We start from the raw sequence: 20723 nt of genomic DNA on the forward strand, positions 1-20723 counted from the left end.
CAAGGACATCCAGCTGGCGCGCCGCATCCGCGGGGAGAGAGCCTAGAGCCGCCCCCTCGGAGCCCGCCGGCTCCCGACAACCACCCAAAAGGCTCTTCTAAGAGCCACCACGTACCCACGCGAAAGAGTTGAAGTTCATTCTGATCTGCCTTATTAGTCCGGGTTAAATGTTCTAAGTGCCTTTTCCAAACACAGCCAGTGCAAAGATCCTTGTCCTATAAATATTGTAATCGGGTCCATCTAGAAATGTGACCTAGTTCTGATACCCCCAAGATCACTGAAAAAGAAAGTTACCGAAAAGATGTTCAGACCTTTATCATAACCGGGTTTTCAGGTTCTTCCCCCACCCCGATTGTTTAGCCCTCCAGAAGGTGTCAGTCTAACCCAACCGAGATGAAATTGGAGTGATGGCGTTTATACGCAACTGAGAAGTTGGTAATGAAAGGCGGAGTTGGTACTGGGGCGGCTGAAATCGATTTGGTATTTGTGTTGGGGTGACGGATGTTGGTGCGTATAATATAGCGGGGGGGGGGGAATGTAACTACGACGGAACAGTATCTTTAAAAGCCTTATCGAGTGACTCCGAAGTGCGCCCCGTCCGCTCAGACACCTGTTCCAAGAATGAGTTTACTATGGATTTTACATATAGAAACTCAAGATCTGTTCTTGGATTTCGAGGGAAATAAATGCATTTAGAAAGAGTTGACCGAAACGGCCACAAGATGGTGCTATCTCCTAAGCTGTCATGTAGTTGTCTGTACGTTGATGCTGGGAACTGACTTATTTTTAACAATACTTCCATTGTTTGCACGAGGGGGACAAATATGAGGCTAAACTAATTCCGCCGATATCATGATCATACGGTCGATAAATGGCCAAGACAAATCGATGCAACCCAGACAAGGTCCCCAGCTGCTGGGACGTCAACGGACTCCCCATTCAGGTGCCTGCGATGCCAAGATTAACCAAAAAGCAACAGAGGGTCCTGTGGCACCTTTAAGACTATCAGATGTATTGGAGCATAAGCGTTCGTGGGTGAATGCTCACTTCGTCGGATGCATGGGTCTAAAGTCTGGTGTAGACACGGGGCCAGGCTATAAAATAACCGGTGGGAAGCACGTGGGGGAGGTAACAGTGCCAGCAAGTGTAGATGTAAGTTGTTAAAAGCACTCGGGGTTTAAATACAGGACGTCCCTGGGTGGGCTCGAACCACCAACCTTTCGGTTAACAGCCGAACGCGCTAACCGATTGCGCCACAGAGACATCCACTTCGCTTTCCCACGTACATCCTCTTCACTTTCCCACGTAGTATTATTTCGTCGCAGTTTTCCCTCTAGGCTAGTGACTTGTTTCTGTGACGTGAGTCGAAGTAATTGCTTCTTCATTAGACAAAAGCTCATCGCGGTGAAACCACAACTGACAGGACGGGAGGCCCACCTGTGGGAGAAGAGAGAAGCTAGTGAGGGAAAAGTCCAGTCATGGATGGGGGGGTGGAAATACGAATCAGTGGGTCAGTTTAGCGAATAACCCCCCCCAAGCCGGCGGCAGCTCAAACCATGACGAAAGAGGAGCTGGTGGGTTTTTTCCCTCCCTCAAGTAAAATGAACTAAAGGGACATACTAGGAAAAACAGAGCCACTTGGAACCAAATATTTGACGCCTTCTTTGCGCTTTCCTGCCTCCCCCAGTCACAAACTGGTTCACAGACGGGAGGGCTCAAACCAGGCTTGTCAGAGGTTGCATGAAGCAGGGGCACCATTCAGTGTCTGGGGCTTTAGAAACAGGAGCTGGCCTGGAGCTCCTCTGCCGCCCAAAGCACAGACATGTTGAATTTTTTTGCCGATTTAAATTCGCTTTCACGTCCGGAAAGAACAATGCGACGCGTGCGGGAAGGAAACTTTAGCGCCCTGTTTGGGGCTGATGCGTTCAGCCCAAAAACTAAAGAGGAGCCGACGAGGATGGGATTCGAACCCACGCGTGCAGAGCACAATGGATTAGCAGTCCATCGCCTTAACCACTCGGCCACCTCGTCTTCTGTTAAGACAGTGGGAACTGTATCTTCATGGGCACCATATCCGGGGCGCTGGGTACCCCAGCTGCAGGCAAACGTGTTATGCGGGGTGGAGGGAAGCTGCTCTTAGGAGGGGATGTAGCTCAGTGGTAGAGCGCATGCTTCGCATGTATGAGGTCCCGGGTTCAATCCCTGGCATCTCCAGATTCCTTTTTTCTCTCCCTTAATGATGTGGAGCAGGGGGCAGACAATGACCCTCCCACCCCACTTCCCACCTCACTGGTAAAGTGCAGCCCACGTTTCTGAGCAGAGCGGCTCTGCTCTCAGAGAGGCTTCCCTGAGTGGTTGCAGCCATGTGGGACAAGAAGATCAAAATGCGAGCCACGATTTATAATCTGGAGTTCCCGTTTACAGTAAAGTGATTTCAGTTTTGGTGGAGGAGGGAAAAGCCGCTGACTTCTCCCCCAGAGCGGGGTTAGAAGGGACAGCCAGGACTTTCCGCTCTAACTTTCTGCAAAGAGGCAGGATTTGTTGGGGCTGCCAACCAGGACAGAGGCTTAGCAGCCCCCTTTTTGAAAACCTGTAGAGAAAACGCCTCCACACCAGCTCCCAAACCAGGCTGGTCCCTGAAGCCGGGGCTTGGTATCCTTGAATCATGCATAGGGGTCAATCATTTCTCGAGGGACCCGGATTTTTCTGGTTTGTTTTTTTTCCAAGCCTCCTCTTAGGAGCAGCAAATGACAAGTAACGTCGCCAGTTGCACGGGGCCCCGGGCCGCTCAAGGGGATCCCTGCTGGCGGTGGGTTGAACGAGGCAGGATGGTAAGAAAATCCATGTGCAGCTCTTAGGGCTCTGATGTGGAGTTGCACAAGAAAAGCAGAAGTGAAGCTGTTTGCACGAGCGTTGGTGGTATAGTGGTTAGCATAGCTGCCTTCCAAGCAGTTGACCCGGGTTCGATTCCCGGCCAACGCAACTCAATTTTTTTTGTTTTTAATAAACAATGGGGTTAATTTCCCAACCATGTTGCCCTTTATTAGCAACTCAACAGACAAAGACTGAAGAAAGCACGGAGCTCCCCGCACCCCAATACTCCCGCTGCCGAAAGCAAGCCCCGAACCAGGCTGGTCATGCAGGCATTGCTGTGGGAATTAACCCACAGTTCTCCTGGCAGGGCTCTTTGCTGCTCTCGTTGGTGCCGGCTGCAAGTGACTGAACGTCAAACTCTGCAATTTGCCAGCGACCCTTCAAGTCAATTAAAAGGAAACCGCGTCAAATCCGGATTCCCTCACCTCATGCCACCGGTGCAAGAACATGACACTACATGACAGCCATTTATAGAAACAAGCCCATCCAACAAGCAGAGTGGCGCAGCGGAAGCGTGCTGGGCCCATAACCCAGAGGTCGATGGATCGAAACCATCCTCTGCTAGGTTCCTTTTCTGTCCCATCCCCAATAGGGCCAAAACATTTTTCTGCCTTTATTTTTTTCCGCATAACACAAAAACACACACGCGCTGACTCGTTCCTGTTTGGCAATAAGAAAAGACGGGTTTGCCTAGATGGGAAAATGTTTTTTTGGTATCGATTTAGTTGTTTTCAGCCTATGCTGTCTTGTGTCCACAGACGAAAGCCGGAATTGTATTGTTTGCTGTCTTGTCTTGCGTTAGCTAATGTGCTTGGAAGAGCTTTAAATCTGCTTGGAAAACACAGGTGTGGGTTCATGCTTCGGTATTTTGGATTGATTAAATTGCTTCCGCGCTAGTCCACACCCACTTTGCATTGGTTCACATCTGGATGAGCCTGGCGGGGGGTTACTTGTGTGCCTGCCCACCTCCCTGTTTAAATGCTGACCCGCAGCCAAGCATCCCCCTGTATGATTCCAGCTCGTGGTAGGGTCGTCTATTGCAGTGACCACTCCTAAAAGTAAAGAAGGAAACCCGTTTCCTTGCCCAACCCAGCCAGCCCCATACCAGTCTGCACCTAGGAGCTTGAAGAATATATGATCCACAACATTGACTCCCAAATAAAGTGGGGGCCGCCTTTGGTATCTCATTGATTGAAAACAACCATGCTCCAGAACTTGCGATGATCCTGAAAAACCCAGGCCTGCGACAGCCCAATAGAGCCACAGGTCCTGAACCAAAGCCACAAGACTGCCCCATAGCCTGCGGGTGATTTGAGAAGTAGGAGCCCTGAGGCCTTGCACTCCACTAAAGGTACTGCTGGCAGGAGCAGCTTCAGAGTCCCTGATTGGGCCAGACACATTATTTAAGCCAGAAGGAGACATAGGCAGTTGGCAAGTACCTCGGGTGAATTCCAGTTTGGCTGTTACGTTCCTCCCTGGCTTGTACCTGGTTCCGGTTTTCCCCATCCGCTCCTTGGTTCTTGCCTGCCTCATTCCTGACCCCTCCCTCTGGTCTTTGACTCCAGCTTTGACCCTAGCTCCTGTTCTGACCAACCAAGCCACAGTTGTGACAAAGGCACCATCCTTTGGGGGTCACAGTTTGATCAGTGCCGCATGAGGTAAGTTGCCCAAATGAGGTGACGGAGACATTTCACAACGCATAAACTTTATAAAGTTATGCATGTGGGAGGAAAATTAGAGTAATTTTCCATGAGACTTGGTTGTATTTCACAGCAAAATTGATTTAAACCAGTCACTGCACGTCTATTTTGTACAGCACATTGTACGGATCATCACCAGATAGGATAAATGAGAACTGGAGGGAAAAGACAGGCCCATTGCGAGGTAATGCAGGCTTCTCAGGGCCATCCTGTCAGAGTGTGGGGAGTCAGGGCCCTGCACCCCTCACTTCCTGTGACTCACTGTGACTCTCATCCAGCCAGTAACACAGAAGGTTTATTAGATCTAGGAACACAATCCAAAACAGAGCTTGTGGGTACAGAAAACAAGACTCCTCAGTCAGGTCCATCTTGTGGGGTAGGGAGCCCAGACCCCAGTTCTGGTCCTCCCTCTGTTTCCCCAGCCAGCTCCAAACTGAGACTTCTTCTGGCCTTTTTCTCTTTTCCCGGGCCAGGAGGCCACCTGATCGCTTTGTTCTCCAACACCTTCCGTTGGCACCTTGCAAGGGAGGGCCCCAGGCCATCAGTTGCCAGGAGACAGGGTGTCGGCATCACACCTGCCCTCTAGGGCTCTGCAACAATCACACACCCTTATCCCTCCACCTAGATCCTTAAGAAATGCATAGGGGAAACTGAGGCACCCACACAGTGTTCAGACTAAACATTAAGAACATTCCCACTTTGTCACACACCCATATATGTGTGGGGTTTTCCTTCCATTCTTACACAAGCTTGGGGGGTAGCAGGAGCATCCCGGTGAATAGCAGGGCTGTGTATCTTCCCAGTTTTCCCATTGCCTTTTTGAACCAGACCCTTCTCTGCCTCTTGGGGAAATCCCCCAGCGTGACACCCTCCCACATAAGGACCGCCTGCCGAGGCACATGCAGGAACTAACTTGCCATGTAGGCACCACTGTTGTAATAATTCTGGGAAACACAGCCCAGGCCCTGGAGGGAGAGGTCAGAGACATGCTGGCTTCAGGGGTGATCCAGCCATCCGCCAGCCCCGGGGCCTCTCCCGTGGTGCTGGTCGCCAGGAAAGATGAGTTGATCCGAATCTGTGTGGACTATCGGAAGCTCAATGCCATCACCATGTCTGGTGCCTGCCCCATGCCTAGGCCTGATGAGATCCTAGACAAGTTGCAGGGGACTAGGTACCCGATGACCAGGGATTTCACCAAGGCTACTGGCAGGTGCCCTTGGATCCAGATGCCAGGTTGAAACCTGCTTTTGTCCCCCTGTGGGGCTGTACAAATCCCTGGTCCTACCTTTCAGACTCAAGGAGGCACCGGTCACCTGCCAGCGCCTGGTGGATCAGTTACTGAGGGGAATGGAGAATTTTACCCTAGTGGACATTGATGATATTTGAGCCATTAGCCGGACCTGGGAGGACCATGTGTCCCCGGTGAAGAGGGGGCTGAGTCACCTCCAGGATGCAGGACTGACTGTAAAAGCTGGGAAATGCAAGGTGGGGATGGCAGAGGTGTCGTACCTGGGCCACAAGGTGAGGAGCAACTGCCTAAAGCCAGCCAAGGTGGGGGCGATCAGAGACTGGCCCACTCCCCAGACTAAGAAACAGGCCCAGGCCTTTATTGGGACGACAGGTCACTACTGGAGGTTTATGCCCCACTTCAGCTCCATGTCAGCTCCCATCACTGAGCTATGCAGGAAGGGGAAGCCAGACAAGTCGGTCTGGACCGGGCAGTGCCAGAGGGCTCGCTGCACGCTGAAGGAGGATCGGGTCAAGGGCCCAGTGCTGGGAAACCCAGACTCTGACAAGCCCTTTATGGTGTTCACCAATGCCTCAGACACAGGGCTGGGCGTGGTCCCAATGCAAAGGGGGAGAAACAACCCATCATGTACCTGAGCAGGAAGCTGCTGCCCCGGGAGCAGGGCTATGTGCCCATAGAGAAGGGATGCCTGGCCCTGGGGTGGGCTCTTAAAAGGCTGCAGACGGATGTATTTGGGCGGCGCTCCACTGTGTACACCGACCACTTGCCTGCCGTGGCTGCACCAGATGCAAGGGGCCAATGTCAAGCTCCTGAGGTGGACGCTGTCCCTCCAGGAGTATGAGATGGAGGAGGTCCATGTTGAGGGGAGTGCAAATGTTCTAGCTGACACTTTGTCCCAGAGAGGGGGGCCTGAACTTCCCCAGGCCACTGGCTAAAGTGACCCTGCTCCGTTCGGTCTCAAAGGGAGGAGAGATGTGACGAAGTGGGGATTTTCCCTTGTTATGCTGTGTGAGAGTCTTCCTGGTTGAACCTATGTGAGTTTTTCTGTTTTGCATGAACACTGTGTGTACCTCAGTTTCCCTGCGTGCTACACCAATACCTCGGTGGTGGGAACAGGGGTGTGTGAATTTGGCTGAGACCTCTGGGGCAGGTGAGGCTGCTCCAGATGCCTGCACATAGGCTCTGACCAATGCCCTTTGTAACCTGAGACCCAGGAGGGGGATGCGACCAGGTGACTCTTTGACCTGGAAGCTAGACAAAGACAAGGAGGAGCAACGGGGGTGCCAGAGGTCAGGTCTCTGGAAGCTGGCAGTCTGCTTGTGAGGACAGGAAGAGGGGGAGTCCAGGCTGCCTGGCCCAGGATTCCCCAAGATGGACTTGGCTGAAAGTCACTGATTTCTGTGATAGCAAGCTCTGTTCTACGCTGTGATCCTGTCAACTAATAAACCTTCTGTTTTACCAGCTAGTTGAGAGTCACATCTAACTGCAGACTTGGGGGGCGGGGCCCTCTGGCTTCCCCAGGAGCCTCACCCAAGCGGACTCACTGCAGGAGGTGCACAGGGATGCTGAGTGCTCCGGGGTCAGACCCAGGAAGGTCAAAGTTGTGTACGCTTCTTGCCCCGGAGACCATCTGCTCAGAGAGAGGAGACTCCCCCAGAGCCCTGGCTGGCTTTTTAGCTCCAGAGCATCACCCTGGTGACTCCGTGACACACGGGCTCCAGTGATCCCCTCAGTACTAGTGAGAAATAACCCCCCTCTCCCCTTGCTTAATTTGTAATAAAACAGGTGCTGGGGATCAAGCAATTTTTTTTACATTAATGATTGAGGCAGCAAGCCTAGAGGTGCCAGGGCTAGGAACTGCCACCCTTATCCCCAGCAAGGCGTGACACAAATTAAGCACGACCCCCCAGAGTTTGGAAACAAGAGCATGGCATGCCATGCCATGCCATGCCATGCAGTTAACAGTGTCTTCCTGCACATGATCTAAAATTAACCCCCAAGCGCCAAAATTCCCTCTTATGCATTTAAAGTCGAAGGCTGGCTCAGGATTGGCTGAGGGTGCGATACGCTTGTGTCTCATTGGTGGGAGGGGAAGGAGCTAGAGAAGGGGGCGGGAGAGGGCGTTCCCGCCGGTTTCCCTCGCAGTTCTCCCTCTGGTCGGATCACAGCCTAGTTAAGCTCTTGTTGGCAGTCACGGAGCACATTCGGTTTTGTGCTCTTGAAAGGTTCTGTTAAAATGTCTGGTCGTGGCAAGGGTGGAAAGGGGCTGGGGAAAGGAGGCGCGAAAAGGCATCGTAAGGTTCTAAGAGACAATATCCAGGGCATTACTAAGCCTGCGATCCGCCGTCTGGCTCGTCGCGGTGGGGTGAAGCGCATCTCAGGGCTGATCTATGAAGAGACCCGCGGGGTGCTGAAGGTTTTCCTGGAGAACGTGATCCGTGATGCGGTGACCTACACCGAGCACGCCAAGCGCAAGACGGTAACAGCTATGGATGTGGTGTACGCCTTGAAACGCCAGGGGCGCACCCTGTACGGCTTCGGGGGTTAAATCTGCAGCCCATACCCCGGCACAACTGTTGTAACCCAAAGGTCCTTTTAAGGGCCACCCACTTCTGCACAGAAAGAGCTGGTTTTGGTAGGCACACAACTCTAGGTGTTTGTGTTAAAATTGTAGTTTACTAGTTTTTACAAATAACTGTTACAGTTGTTTGGCGTTGTATTAAGGAGGTAGTTGCCCGTGTTCTCTTGAGTCTCGGAGCCACTCTGCTTTTAGGTTTCCTTCGTTTAAATATTTTTGAATTTGTTTAAATATAAACCAGTTCATCTATACCCTGAATCCATATAACTGTGATGGGTTTCAGAGAAGTAGCCCTGTTAGTCTATATCAGCAAAAACAATGAGGATTGCTTGTGGCAATCGTATAGTCTACTATTTAGAACAAGTTTCAGAGTAACAAGTTTATTTAGAACAAGGAATTTCAATCCATTTCTGAAGCTCTTCTGCTCTATCGTTCTTTTCTTGAGATAATGTAACAGCGATTTCCTTGTCGCTGAATAGGTGGAATGCTGTAGGGATGTAATAGAGCATTTAAAACCTATCTTTTGACTTTTCTCTGTAGAAACTGTTAGACTGTGATTGTGATGTGAAATCTTTGTGCCGCTAACACTAGCTGGATTGTTGGATTCGTGACTTTTATTTGGAGATAAATACCTTCCTTCTCCACTGTCCCTTTGAAACATTTTGACGCTAGTTTGTAAGCAAGCAGTTTCCTTGCATTCAGCAGGAAACTGCATTTGGGTGACTGGGAAATCTACTATTTTCATAGTAACTTGATGGTGTCAGTAAACTGAAATACTAATTGTCATGATTTTCCTTAAAGAGTGGTCCCTTGCAAGTCTCTGGGTAAGAGTCAGGATGGGAGAGTTGAATGGAGAGCTTTGTTCTGCCCCTTGCAATTGTCTTGTTCCCAGCTTGTCCAAGACTGCAACTTGCCGGGATACTGCAAGTGTATCCCTGGTTTGTGACTAAGCAAAAGAACAGATGTCTAATATAGCCTAAAGTTTCAGAGTAGCAGCCGTGTTAGTCTGTATCCGCAAAAAGAAGAACAGGAGGACTTGTGGCACCTTAGAGACTAACAAATTTATTAGAGCATAAGCTTTCGTGGACTACAGCCCACTTCTTCGGATGCATATAGAATGGAACATATATTGAGGAGATATATATACACACATACAGAGAGCATAAACAGGTGGGAGTTGTCTTACCACCTCTGAGAGGCCAATTAATTAAGAGAAAACAAACTTTTGAAGTGATAATCAAGCTAGCTCAGTACAGACAGTTAGATAACAAGTGTGAGAATACTTACAAGGGGAGATAGATTCAATGTTTGTAATGGCTCAGCCATTCCCAGTCCTTATTCAAACCGGAGTTGATTGTGTCTAGTTTGCATATCAATTCTAGCTCAGCAGTTTCTCGTTGGAGTCTGTTTTTGAAGTTTTTCTGTTGTAATATAGCCACCCGCAGGTCTGTCACTGAATGACCAGACAGGTTAAAGTGTTCTCCCACTGGTTTTTGAGTATTTTGATTCCTGATGTCAGATTTGTGTCCATTAATTCTTTTGCGTAGAGACTGTCCGGTTTGGCCAATGTACATGGCAGAGGGGCATTGCTGGCACATGATGGCATATATCACATTGGTAGATGTGCAGGTGAACGAGCCCCTGATGGTATGGCTGATGTGATTAGGTCCTATGATGATGTCACTGGAATAGATATGTGGACAGAGTTGGCATCGGGGTTTGTTACAAGGATAGGTTCCTGGGTTAGTGGTTTTGTTCAGTGATGTGTGGTTGCTGGTGAGTATTTGCTTTAGGTTGGGGGGTTGTCTGTAAGCGAGGACAGGTCTGTCTCCCAAGATCTGTGAGAGTAAAGGATCATCTTTCAGGATAGGTTGTAGATCTCTGATGATGCGCTGGAGAGGTTTTAGTTGGGGGCTGAAGGTGACAGCTAGTGGTGTTCTGTTATTTTCTTTGTTGGGCCTGTCTTGTAGGAGGTGACTTCTGGGTACTCGTCTGGCTCTGTTGAGTGAGACCGGGTTAGTTCCTTCTCAACCATTTAACAGCACTTTTTTGTGCCAAATAACTTAAAATCTGAATTTTCAATAACTTTGTCAGACATCCCACTGCCAAAACAGACCGATATCCAGGCTGCATTGCCCTTGAGGCAAGATGGACCCCATGTGATTTCTTTAGCTAAAGAACCTCCTGTCAACCCGGTACCCAATTTGATAAGACTGTTTCACCCATTCTGTATCCTCGCTATCTACATGCAGTGGTGATAGGGCACTTGTTTGTTTTATAAACATGCCTAACTTTGGCTTATCTGAGGGCTCAGATTCTGCAGGTTCTCTCCCCCCATGCTGTCTAGCATTAGCAATAGCGGAGATGTTCTTTCCCAGTAAGGCAGTATCAGAAGAGAAATCCTAAATTTTCCTTACCTTCTTGATCACTCCTTGGACACTCAACAACAGACTTAAGTGGTCATTCTTCAATTAAAAAAAAAACTTCAAAACCAGACTTCCATGAGAAACTGCTGAACTGGACTTAATTTGCAAATGTGACACCATCAAATTAGGCCTGATTAAAGACTGGGAGTGGCTGGGTCACTACAAAAAGTAATTTGATCTCTGCTGATACTCACCCCTTCTTGTCAACTGTTAGAAATGGCCGACGTCCACTTTGATTGCATGGCCGTCCTTAACACTCCCAAAGTAATTTCCCCTCTCTTGATATTCATCTCTTGAGAATAGGCCACTTCCACCTTAATTGAACTGGCCTCATTAGCACTGACCCCCTTGGTAAGGCGACTCCCATCTTTTCATGTGCTAGAACAGTGGGTCTCAAACTTTGGGACTGGTGCCCCCTTTCACATAGCTAGCCTCTGTGATCCCCCTTTATAAATTAAAAACCCCTTTAAAATATATTTAACACCGTTACAAATGCTGGAGGCAAAATGGGGCTTGGGGTGGATGCTGACAGCTTGCAACCCCCCATGTAATAACCTCATAACCCCGTTTGAGAACCCTCTGCTATAATATATGTACTGTATTTTCCACTCCATGCATCTGATGAAGTGGGTTTTAACCCACAAAAGCTTATGCTCAAATAAATGTACAAGGACTTTTTTTTTTAAAAAAATGTAGTTTCTTTAACAAAGAAACAAGTGTAATGCTTTAAGAATTATTCTAGTTTATACCCTAGGGCTGTATCATTACTCCCACACTACCACTAACAGTGTAGTAACTTAATTGAAAAAGCATGTAACTGTCAATGTCCAGACCAGATTTAAGCACAATGTTAATATCCCTGTCAAATACACAAGACCAACTCTTTTTATGCAGGAGTAAGTGGCCCTTAAAAGGGCCTTTGGGTTGAATATTTTTTTCGGCTCGGTCCCAGGGGGAAATCAGCCCCCGAAGCCGTACAGGGTGCGCCCCTGGCGTTTCAAAGCGTAGACCACGTCCATGGCTGTCACCGTCTTACGCTTGGCGTGCTCGGTGTAGGTCACCGCATCGCGGATCACGTTCTCCAGGAAAACTTTCAGCACCCCGCGGGTCTCTTCGTAGATCAGCCCCGAGATGCGCTTCACCCCGCCGCGGCGAGCCAGACGGCGGATCGCAGGCTTGGTAATGCCCTGGATGTTATCCCGCAGGACCTTCCGGTGCCTCTTAGCACCGCCTTTTCCTAGGCCCTTTCCACCTTTCCCGCGTCCAGACATGGTAACGCTAACAAAACAACACACTATAATTCTTCTCACTGTTGCGTTCACGGCTTAACTAGCCTGTGATCGGACCAGAGGGAGAACTGTGAGGGAAGCCGGCGGCAACTGTCTCTCCCGTCCCTTTCCCAGTCCTACCTGGTGACGCGACTCGATACCCACCAATCAGACACCGAGTACCGCACCCCAGCCAATTAATAGCCAGCCGTTAACTTTAAATTTGGAGCCCGGACTTATTCCTGAGCATGCGCAGAAAGGAGCCGCAAAACGCGTGGGAATAAACACCCGCCTCCGTCTGAACACGCCGGACGGGGAAGAGATTTTTCGGCCCCGGAGTTGTAGGACCCAGGATCCCCCACCCCCAGTGCAGTATGTGGTGGGGGAGCTGCTGCACCCCGCTCCCCGCGCGGTGGCAATCCGGGTGTTGGAATATTACCTCAACACGGAGGGCGAAACTCTAAGCCAGAGACACTGAGGGAATGTGGCATCGTGCTAGAAGTTTTAATGTCCCTCTCCCCCAAATCGCTTCTGCCGCTGTATTGCACGCAAGGCCGGGGCTGCACGTCCCCTTTCTTCTGCGCGCACTCGAGGATTTTTCACTCCTCTTTCCTTCTGCGTGTAAACGCCCAGAGTTCCGAATTCTCTCTAGTCCCAACACGATGTAAATCGAAATCCTTCCGGGGGGAGGAACTGTTCGCAGAACTAGTTACATCCTTAAGGTGAACATAATCGTTGCAGGACCGGGGTAGAAAGCAGTTTTTACCCTCCCCCCGATACGTTTGTGAGTTCCCTTAAGGCGACTAAACCAAGCCCTTACTACACCCCTATAGACCACTTCTCTTCTATCCCAACACAGCAGTGCAACAAGCTCTTTCCGTGGACGAGTGGGTGGCCCTTAAAAGAGCCTTTGAATTGAATAAACAGCGTTTCACGCTTTAAAGAACTGGATCAGCCCCCGAAGCCGTACAGGGTGCGCCCCTGGCGTTTCAGGGCGTAGACCACGTCCATGGCTGTCACCGTCTTGCGCTTGGCGTGCTCGGTGTAGGTCACCGCATCGCGGATCACGTTCTCCAAGAAAACCTTCAGCACCCCGCGAGTCTCTTCGTAGATCAGCCCCGATATACGCTTTACTCCACCGCGGCGAGCCAGACGGCGGATCGCAGGCTTGGTAATGCCCTGGATATTATCCCGCAACACTTTACGATGTCTCTTAGCGCCGCCTTTCCCCAGCCCTTTACCACCTTTTCCGCGACCAGACATAGCTCCACTAGCAACACAAAACGATCAAAGGAAAAGAGTGGTTTTTCACAGCGATGACAAGGATTTATATAGGCTACAGTCCGACCGGAGTGAGAACCGACAGGCAAAAAGGCGGGACACCACATCTCTCTCCGCTCGCTCGCCCCGCCCCAGGTGACGTTGGCTCTCTCGCTCACCAATGAGAGACTGAGCATCACTCCCTGGCCAATCATTAGCCAGCAGTTAATTTCAAGTGCAGCTTGGGCGTTGCCTCTGTTCTCTACACCTTCACCCACACAATGATCAGAGAGTGGCTATGCAAACAGTGCTCCACTTTGGGACGGGGGCGGGGAAAAGCAGGAGGGAGACTATCTTTCTCACTGACCCAGATCCCTGTAGGGCCGTAGTTCTCAAACGTTTGTACTGGTGACCCCTTTCACATAGCAAGCTCCTGAGTGCGACCCCCCTAATAAATTAAACACGCTTTATGAGTTATCAATGCTGGAGGCAAAGCAGGGTTTGGGGTGGAGGTGACAGCTCGCGATCCCCCATGTAATAACCTCGTGACCCCCTGATAGGGTCCCCACCCCCAGTTTGAGAACCCCTGCTGTAGGACCTGGGAACCAGCCCTGAATGAAATGAGCCATGTGGGCAGCACAGTGGTTCTGGAACAATTTGTATAGTGGAGGGTGCGGAGAGCCATTGCACCAAACTGTAAACCCTGTACGTGATTGAAACCATTTCAAGCCAGAGGAGTGCAGCATCACCCTGTGTACCAGCACCTGTGAAAAGACAAGGCTGCCAAGATTTTTTCAGCAGCTGGGAGCAATGTTTGACCTGACTCTGAACAATCGGATGATGCAGTTCTCCCACGAAAAGCGCACAGAAGGGAGTTTGCAGTCCGCCTCCAACTGTAGATTCCACGCTACCTGTGGTGCTAGAGAGCCAGCTGGGGGGTCGCTAATAGAGGCTTCAGAGTAGCAGCCGTGTTAGTCTGTATCCGCAAACAGAACAGGAGGACTTGTGGCACCTTAGAGACTAACATTTATTAGAGTGGACTACAGCCCACTTCTTCGGATGCATATAGAGTGGAACATATATTGAGGAGATATATATTCCATCCGAAGAAGTGGGCTGTAGCCCACGAAAGCTTATGCTCTAATAAATGTTAGGCTCTAAGGTGCCACAAGTACTCCTGTTCTTCTTTTTAATAGAGACTTATCACCCTTCTACCCCACTGGGGGATTTTGTTTTGCTTAATGGAATGTTCATAGAATCATAGGACTGGAAGAGACCTCGAGAGAAAATGGCCGACTGGAAGAAGAGAATTAATTGGTAGTGGCAGAAGTCGGCATGATCAGAGAAGTCTTTCCACAGCTGCTTGGTGGGAATCAAGGGAATGGATGTTGGGGGGGTGTCACGGAGTCCCCCGGCAATGCTCTGGAACTGCTCCATATGAAGCCAAGCAAGACTCTGACGGATCCTCATCTCTCTGAGCAGACTGTCGTCAGGGCAAGAAGCTTACACAGCTTCGACCTTCCTGGGTCTGACCTCAGAGCATTCAGCATCCCCGTCCACACCGTGTGCTTCCCGCAGCAAGCCCGCCTGGACAGGGCTCCTGGGGAAGCCAGAGGGCCCTGCACCCCGACTCTTCAGTCAGATGTGACTCTCAGCCAGACGGAAAAACAGAAGGTTTATTAGTCAACAGGAAAACAGCATAGACCAGAACTTGTTATAACAGAAATCAGTGACTTTCAGCAAAGTCCATCTTGGGGAGTCCTGGGCCAGACACCCTGGACACCCCATCTTCCAGTCCCCCCAAGCAGACTGTCAGCTTCCCCACCTCAGACACCCCCGTAGCTCCTCCTTGTCTTTGCCAGAGTCACCTGGTTGCATCCCCCTCCTGGGTCTCAGGTTACGAAGGGCACCTACATGCAGGCAGCTATGGCAGCCTCACCTGCCCCAGAGGTCTCAGCCAAAGTCACACGCCCTTATTCCCACCACCGAGGTATTGGTGCAGCACCCAGGGCAACTGAGGAACACACAGTATTCATGCAAAACAGTAAAACTCGTGTAGGCTCAACAGTAAGACTCACATACAACATAAGGGAAAATGCCCACTTCGTCATGGGGGGTTGGGGGGTAAGCCAGGGCTGGGAGCTGGACGCATGGAGCTTGCCGCAAGACAGAGGGACATAGAGCCAAGAGCGGAGAAGGACACAGGATGGAGAGAATCAACAACAGCAGCAGAAGAGAAAGAAGGGCATTGGCAGAAGCAAAATCACTCAGCACAGGTGGGCTGAATGTCACAAACGGGCAGGCTGGCACAGGAGAGGGAGAGAGCTCGTAGATGGTGCTGCAAGACCAGGCGACGGTCAGCGACGGATGAAGATGAGAAAGGTCAAGGGAATGGCCATGTTGATGGGTGGAAGAGTCGGTCACCTGGCCCATGGCCACGGAGGAACTGGGTGGGTTGAAGGAAGAGGAGGGTGGCTGCAGATGCCATGTGAGCCAGAGGGACCCAGAGCTCTGTGAGAGGAGCTGGAAGGAGGAGGAGATGAAGGGGTCATAGATGGCTCTGAACTTCTTTGAGGCAGAGCAGCATTCCAGAAAACAAGAAAAGGTGGAGGGGCAGAGGGGAAGAAGGGGTTGTTGCTTGTCTGAGTTCACGACTCAGGATTGTCAAAATAACAGGCTCAATCAGAAATATTTAATCTAAAATAATCAGTCAGAGATTAGTACAGCCCTACCCAGATTACAGAAAGAAATAGATAATTTACCATGGTTTGGTGTCAGACTAAGAGCTGGATCTGTGTCTTGCCCACATCTGGAAGCGACGGGCACTTTACTTCCTCCTCCCGCTCCCACCCCCACACACACACACTAAATTCCCATATCAGTGTCATTATAGGGTTTCAGACAAAGGAAATCTCATTGCCAAGAATATTCTCCCAGAAACATATGTCCTTTCTATGCATTCTTAGTTTGCCTGAGTCGTGTGTGAAGGCCTGTGTGAAGCTTGGAGGACTAACAATTCTGCAAGATAATCCTTCTTACCCCACAATCATAGAATCATAGGACTGGAAGGGACCTTGAGAGGTCACCTAGTCCAGTCCCCTGCACTCATGGCATGACTAAGTATTGTCTAGACCGTCCCTGAAAGGTGTTTGTCCAACCTGCTCTTAAAAATCCCCAATGACGGAGATTTCACCACCTCCCTGGGCGATTTATTCCAGTGCTTAACCACCCTGACAGTTAGGAAGTTTTTCCCAATGTCCAACCTGAACCTCCCTTGCTGCAATTTAAACCCATTGCTTCTTGTCCTATCCTCAGAGGTTAAGAAGAACAATTTTTCTCTCTCCTCCAGTTGTAACAACCTTTAATGTACTTGAAAACTGTTATCATGTCCCCACCCAGTCTTCTCTTCTCCAGACTAAACCCCATTTTTTTCAGCCTTTCTTCTCTGTTGATTCCACATCAGAAAACACTGGCTGTAACAATCATCCCATATTAGTTTCCCAAATCTATATATGTATATATCAGCTCTCTCTCTCTCTCTCTCTGTGTGTGTGTGTGATAGAGGTACATAAAATTATGAGTGATGTGGAGAAAGTAGATAAGGAAAAGTTATTTACTTATTCCCATAATACAAGAACTAGGGGTCACCAAATGAAATTAATGGGCAGCAGGTTTAAAACAAATAAAAGGAAGTTCTTCTTCACACAGTGCACAGTCAACTTGTGGAACTCCTTGCCTGAGGAGGTTGTGAAGGCCGGACTATAACAGGGTTGAAAAGAGAAGTGAATAAATTCATGGAGGTTAAGTCCATTAATGGCTATTAGCCAGGATGGGTAAGGAATGGTGTCCCCAGCCTCTGTTTGTCAGAGTGTGGAGATGGATGGCAGGACAGAGATCACTTGATCATTACCTGTTAGGTTCACTCCCTCTGGGGCACCTGGCATTGGCCACTGTCGGTAGACAGGATACTGGGCTAGATGGACTTGTGGTCTGAGCCAGTCTGGCCGTTCTTATGTTCTTATGAATGCACATGCGTGTTAAGAAGATGGTTTCCGAGAATAGCTGGAGTTGTATAGACACGAAGGTGCCCAAGATTGTTTCAGATACAGTATCATAGATAAAATTCCTGAATACTTGTTGGTCAAGGACCAGTGATCTGAGCCTTCAAGTTCACACATACTCTTTGTTGAAGATAGAGATTCTAAGGAATAGTTACTATATACGTGGATGAAATATGCAGCAAGAAAGAACGGAAAGGATTCATATTTACCAACAGGTACTAACAGTGTGTGGTGGAGAAGACGGGAGAATGGGAGCTAAAAGGCAGGGCTGGGGGATGAGTAATACCTCTGTAGCACTACCTAGCCGCCATGGTGGGGGTTACCCATACGACTGCACTAGGATGACCAGATGTCCTGATTTTATAGGGACCATCCCGATTTTTGGGTCTTTTTCTTATATAGGGTCCTATTACCCCCCCCCCCAACTCCTGTCCCGATTTTTCACACTTGCTGTCTGATCACATTAGTCTGCACAGATCCTGTGACGGTAAATACCACAAGATATACTGCTGGAAGGCCAGACTGACAACTTCTGTTCTGGCCCTTGGGTGGTCCAAGCACTCTATTTAAGCCCAGGAATGAGACAAGATGGCTTCTCCTGCCCATGATGCACTGGCTGGCACTTGAACTCCTGACGCAGGCTCTGACCCTTGGCTCCAGGGTTACTGGGACAATTTGTATAGTCGGGGTGCTGAGAGCCATTGAACCAAAGTGGAAACCCTGTATGTGCTGGAAACCACTTCGAGCCAGGGGGTGCAGCAGCGCTCCTAGCTTCAGCACCTCTGCACCCTACGCACGATTGTACTAATCTTTGTACCCACTATGCCTTGCGCGGTGTCATTTGAAGACGGTGTGCAGCACCCTGCTCCGTGAAGTTAGGATGACGCGGGTGGCACGGGTGCAAACCTACCTGGCCCGGATTAGGCAGATCTGCTCAAGCAGGCCTTAAACAAAGGGCAAATTGACCCCTCTAGCCAGGTGCCATCAAAAGGGATGGGCCCTCACCTATCAAAAGGCCTTTCTTTGGCAAGGGAAGGAGGCAGAAACAGAGCTGTGTTACTAGCACGGGCTCAGATACCAGTTGCTGAGGGATTTAAAAAGTACCGTAGCAATATTTCAACACAGAATAAAGTTATTATATTATTTATCATTCCTTGTGTCCCAGAAACTCTGCCAGTTGGATTCTTCCCCGACCAGCTAACCATCTAGGAGGGGATTTTATTCCCATAGTCACGAGGGGAGGATTCACAAGTGTTTATAACGGAGAGAAGGGGCTGAGATCTCGGGCACAGTGCAAAAACGCGGATTCTCTCCTTGCAGCTCACCCACTTATTTGTACAAATGCGGAAATGAAGCTGCTTGGCATGAAAGGGGAAGTTGCAGGCACTTTCGCAAGCCGGCGCCGTGGCTTAGTTGGTTAAAGCGCCTGTCTAGTAAACAGGAGATCCTGGGTTCGAATCCCAGCGGTGCCTTTTCATTAGACAAACCTTTAACCGCTTGTGTGGGCCCCGCTCCCGGCTCCCACTTCCACTTTTATGGGGCCCGGGGCTTTGCAAACCAGCCGGTCACCGGCATGAGTCTATTGCGAGAGAAGCCAGTCCGGGCCCCCGGCTTTTTCTGCTTTGAAACACGGGCCTCTGTGGCCAGCAAACAAACCCAGCTCCAGTTGCCCCTGCCTGTCTTGCGGGGCTGCAACCCAGGGCATGCGCGTGGCTGGAGAAGCGCGTGGCTGCCCCTGCAAGGCGATGTGGGGGGTTGTGGGTGCACAATATGCCACAGGGTAAAAAAAAAAAAAAAATAATCCTTCCCTGACCGGGAATCGAACCCGGGCCGCGGCGGTGAGAGCGCCGAATCCTAACCACTAGACCACCAGGGAGGAGATGGTGATTAGTCTCTACAATGCGGTGTACAAGGCAAGAAGCCGGCATGTCCTGCTCCGTGTGAACACACGCAGCACAAACCGCTTCCCTCCGCTCGGCTAAAACGAATTCAGACCCAGCCGGGCTTTAGCGCTTCGCCACCGAGGGAATAGAGTAAATGCCCGGATCTAGTCAAGGCTAGACCCTGACAGCAGAGAGAGCACCTCTCCCTCCCCCTGGCCTCAGTGTCCTCCCTGCTGGTGGGGTTGAGTTCCGGGAGGAAATAGAACACCCCGCAGACAGACACGGTCACTCCCTTTCCTTTTCCCCATTCCCCTCGGGGGCTGGCACCGGATTAGAGAGGGGTGCTGGCAGAAGGGAAGGAGGTGCCGTGTTTCAGGCGGTTTGTTGGGAGGTTGGGGACTGACTTGGTTTAGAAGCCTCGAGTCTACACCAACTTCTCGGGGGGGGGGGGTTGATTGAAGTTGGGGGCATCCGTGGAGGGCAGCGGACCGGCGAGGGGCTTAATTAATGAGCTTCTGCAATTAGCTCACCCCTCCCCAGCCACTTGCCTATCAACCCACCCTCTCGTGAAGGAGGCGGCGTTGAATAAAATGGCTACTTTCTTCAAACCAAACAAAACACCTTTCCTCCAAACAAAAGAGAAGCTGCCACTCCGGAGCCAGAACTTTGTGCTCAAACCGACTCTGAATCTTCACTCAGTTCTCGCAGGCCCGGTTTCGAACGAGGTTTGAAAACAAGTCAGAAACAAAATGGTGATTAAATATTTAATTGATTCATTTCCTCCCCCTAGAGAAAAATCACTGTGGCCGCTTCCTTGCTCCAACCCCTCAGTTATTAGCGTGTCAGCCAATTATTCGCCTTTATGTTTTCTTGTTCCCTGAATACCATGGTCTGGACATGCCGGGTTGAGCATTGGAGAAGCCACGTTTTTAAACTAGGGCGTTTTAAAATGGAAAGGGTCATGTTTGTCCTGAACTCTTTCCGCTCCAGGGAAGAGGTTTAAGGAGTGCGGGTACTGCTTTGTATGGCCAGTCAGAGGTTTAAACCTCAAACGTTTCCCGTATATTTGTGATAAACAAACTCGCAGTTGCAGAACTACCCAATTGCGACATTACAGGAAGCGGAGAATCACAAGTTTTGCACTAAACGGATTCCGTGTTTGGAGAATCCACTTATGAATTTAAACTGGATTAGTAAGGCAGTTCAGGATGGGTTTCAACTCTTTCGTGTGGATAAGTGGTGGCTCTTAGAAGAGCCTTTTGGGTGGTTGTCGGGAGCCGGCGGGCTCCGAGGGGGCGGCTCTAGGCTCTCTCCCCGCGGATGCGGCGCGCCAGCTGGATGTCCTTGGGCATGATGGTGACTCTCTTGGCGTGGATGGCGCACAGGTTGGTGTCCTCGAAGAGCCCCACCAGATAGGCCTCGCT

The 20723-nt window shown here is 50.2% G+C and overlaps 3 protein-coding genes and 7 non-coding genes across 10 annotated transcripts in view; 5 read left to right on the plus strand and 5 right to left on the minus strand.

Moving 5' to 3' along the window:
• Positions 1–1189: 1189 nt before the first annotated feature.
• Positions 1190–1263, minus strand: TRNAN-GUU. The gene has a single exon. It is a non-coding gene; the product is annotated as a tRNA-Asn (tRNA).
• Positions 1264–1949: 686 nt separating this feature from the next.
• TRNAS-GCU lies at positions 1950–2031 on the minus strand. The gene has a single exon. It is a non-coding gene; the product is annotated as a tRNA-Ser (tRNA).
• A 111-nt stretch (positions 2032–2142) lies between these two features.
• TRNAA-CGC lies at positions 2143–2214 on the plus strand. Its single transcript has one exon. It is a non-coding gene; the product is annotated as a tRNA-Ala (tRNA).
• Positions 2215–2910: 696 nt separating this feature from the next.
• TRNAG-UCC lies at positions 2911–2982 on the plus strand. Its single transcript has one exon. It is a non-coding gene; the product is annotated as a tRNA-Gly (tRNA).
• Positions 2983–3366: 384 nt separating this feature from the next.
• TRNAM-CAU lies at positions 3367–3438 on the plus strand. The gene has a single exon. It is a non-coding gene; the product is annotated as a tRNA-Met (tRNA).
• A 4621-nt stretch (positions 3439–8059) lies between these two features.
• Positions 8060–20723, plus strand: part of LOC117888956 — a 30126-nt gene continuing 17462 nt past the window's right edge. Inside the window, exons 1-4 of the mRNA XM_034792754.1 lie at positions 8060–8366; positions 11884–12006; positions 13144–13266; positions 14934–14992. Of these exons, the coding sequence (XP_034648645.1) occupies positions 8060–8366; positions 11884–12006; positions 13144–13266; positions 14934–14992 (612 nt within the window). The remainder of the gene's footprint in view (positions 8367–11883; positions 12007–13143; positions 13267–14933; positions 14993–20723) is intronic.
• Positions 11653–12381, minus strand: LOC117888395 (histone H4). Its single transcript, XM_034791722.1, has one exon. It carries the CDS (start codon positions 12096–12098, stop codon positions 11787–11789), a length of 312 nt encoding a protein of 103 aa, XP_034647613.1. The 5' UTR covers positions 12099–12381; the 3' UTR covers positions 11653–11786.
• LOC117888394 (histone H4) lies at positions 12531–13379 on the minus strand. Its single transcript, XM_034791721.1, has one exon. The coding sequence runs from the start codon at positions 13356–13358 to the stop codon at positions 13047–13049; it is 312 nt and encodes a 103-aa protein (XP_034647612.1). The 5' UTR covers positions 13359–13379; the 3' UTR covers positions 12531–13046.
• TRNAT-AGU lies at positions 18815–18888 on the plus strand. Its single transcript has one exon. It is a non-coding gene; the product is annotated as a tRNA-Thr (tRNA).
• Positions 19221–19292, minus strand: TRNAE-CUC. Its single transcript has one exon. It is a non-coding gene; the product is annotated as a tRNA-Glu (tRNA).

The sequence above is a fragment of the Trachemys scripta genome, chromosome 16 (assembly GCF_013100865.1).
Source record: "Trachemys scripta elegans isolate TJP31775 chromosome 16, CAS_Tse_1.0, whole genome shotgun sequence".
Taxonomy (NCBI): Eukaryota; Metazoa; Chordata; order Testudines; family Emydidae; genus Trachemys; species Trachemys scripta.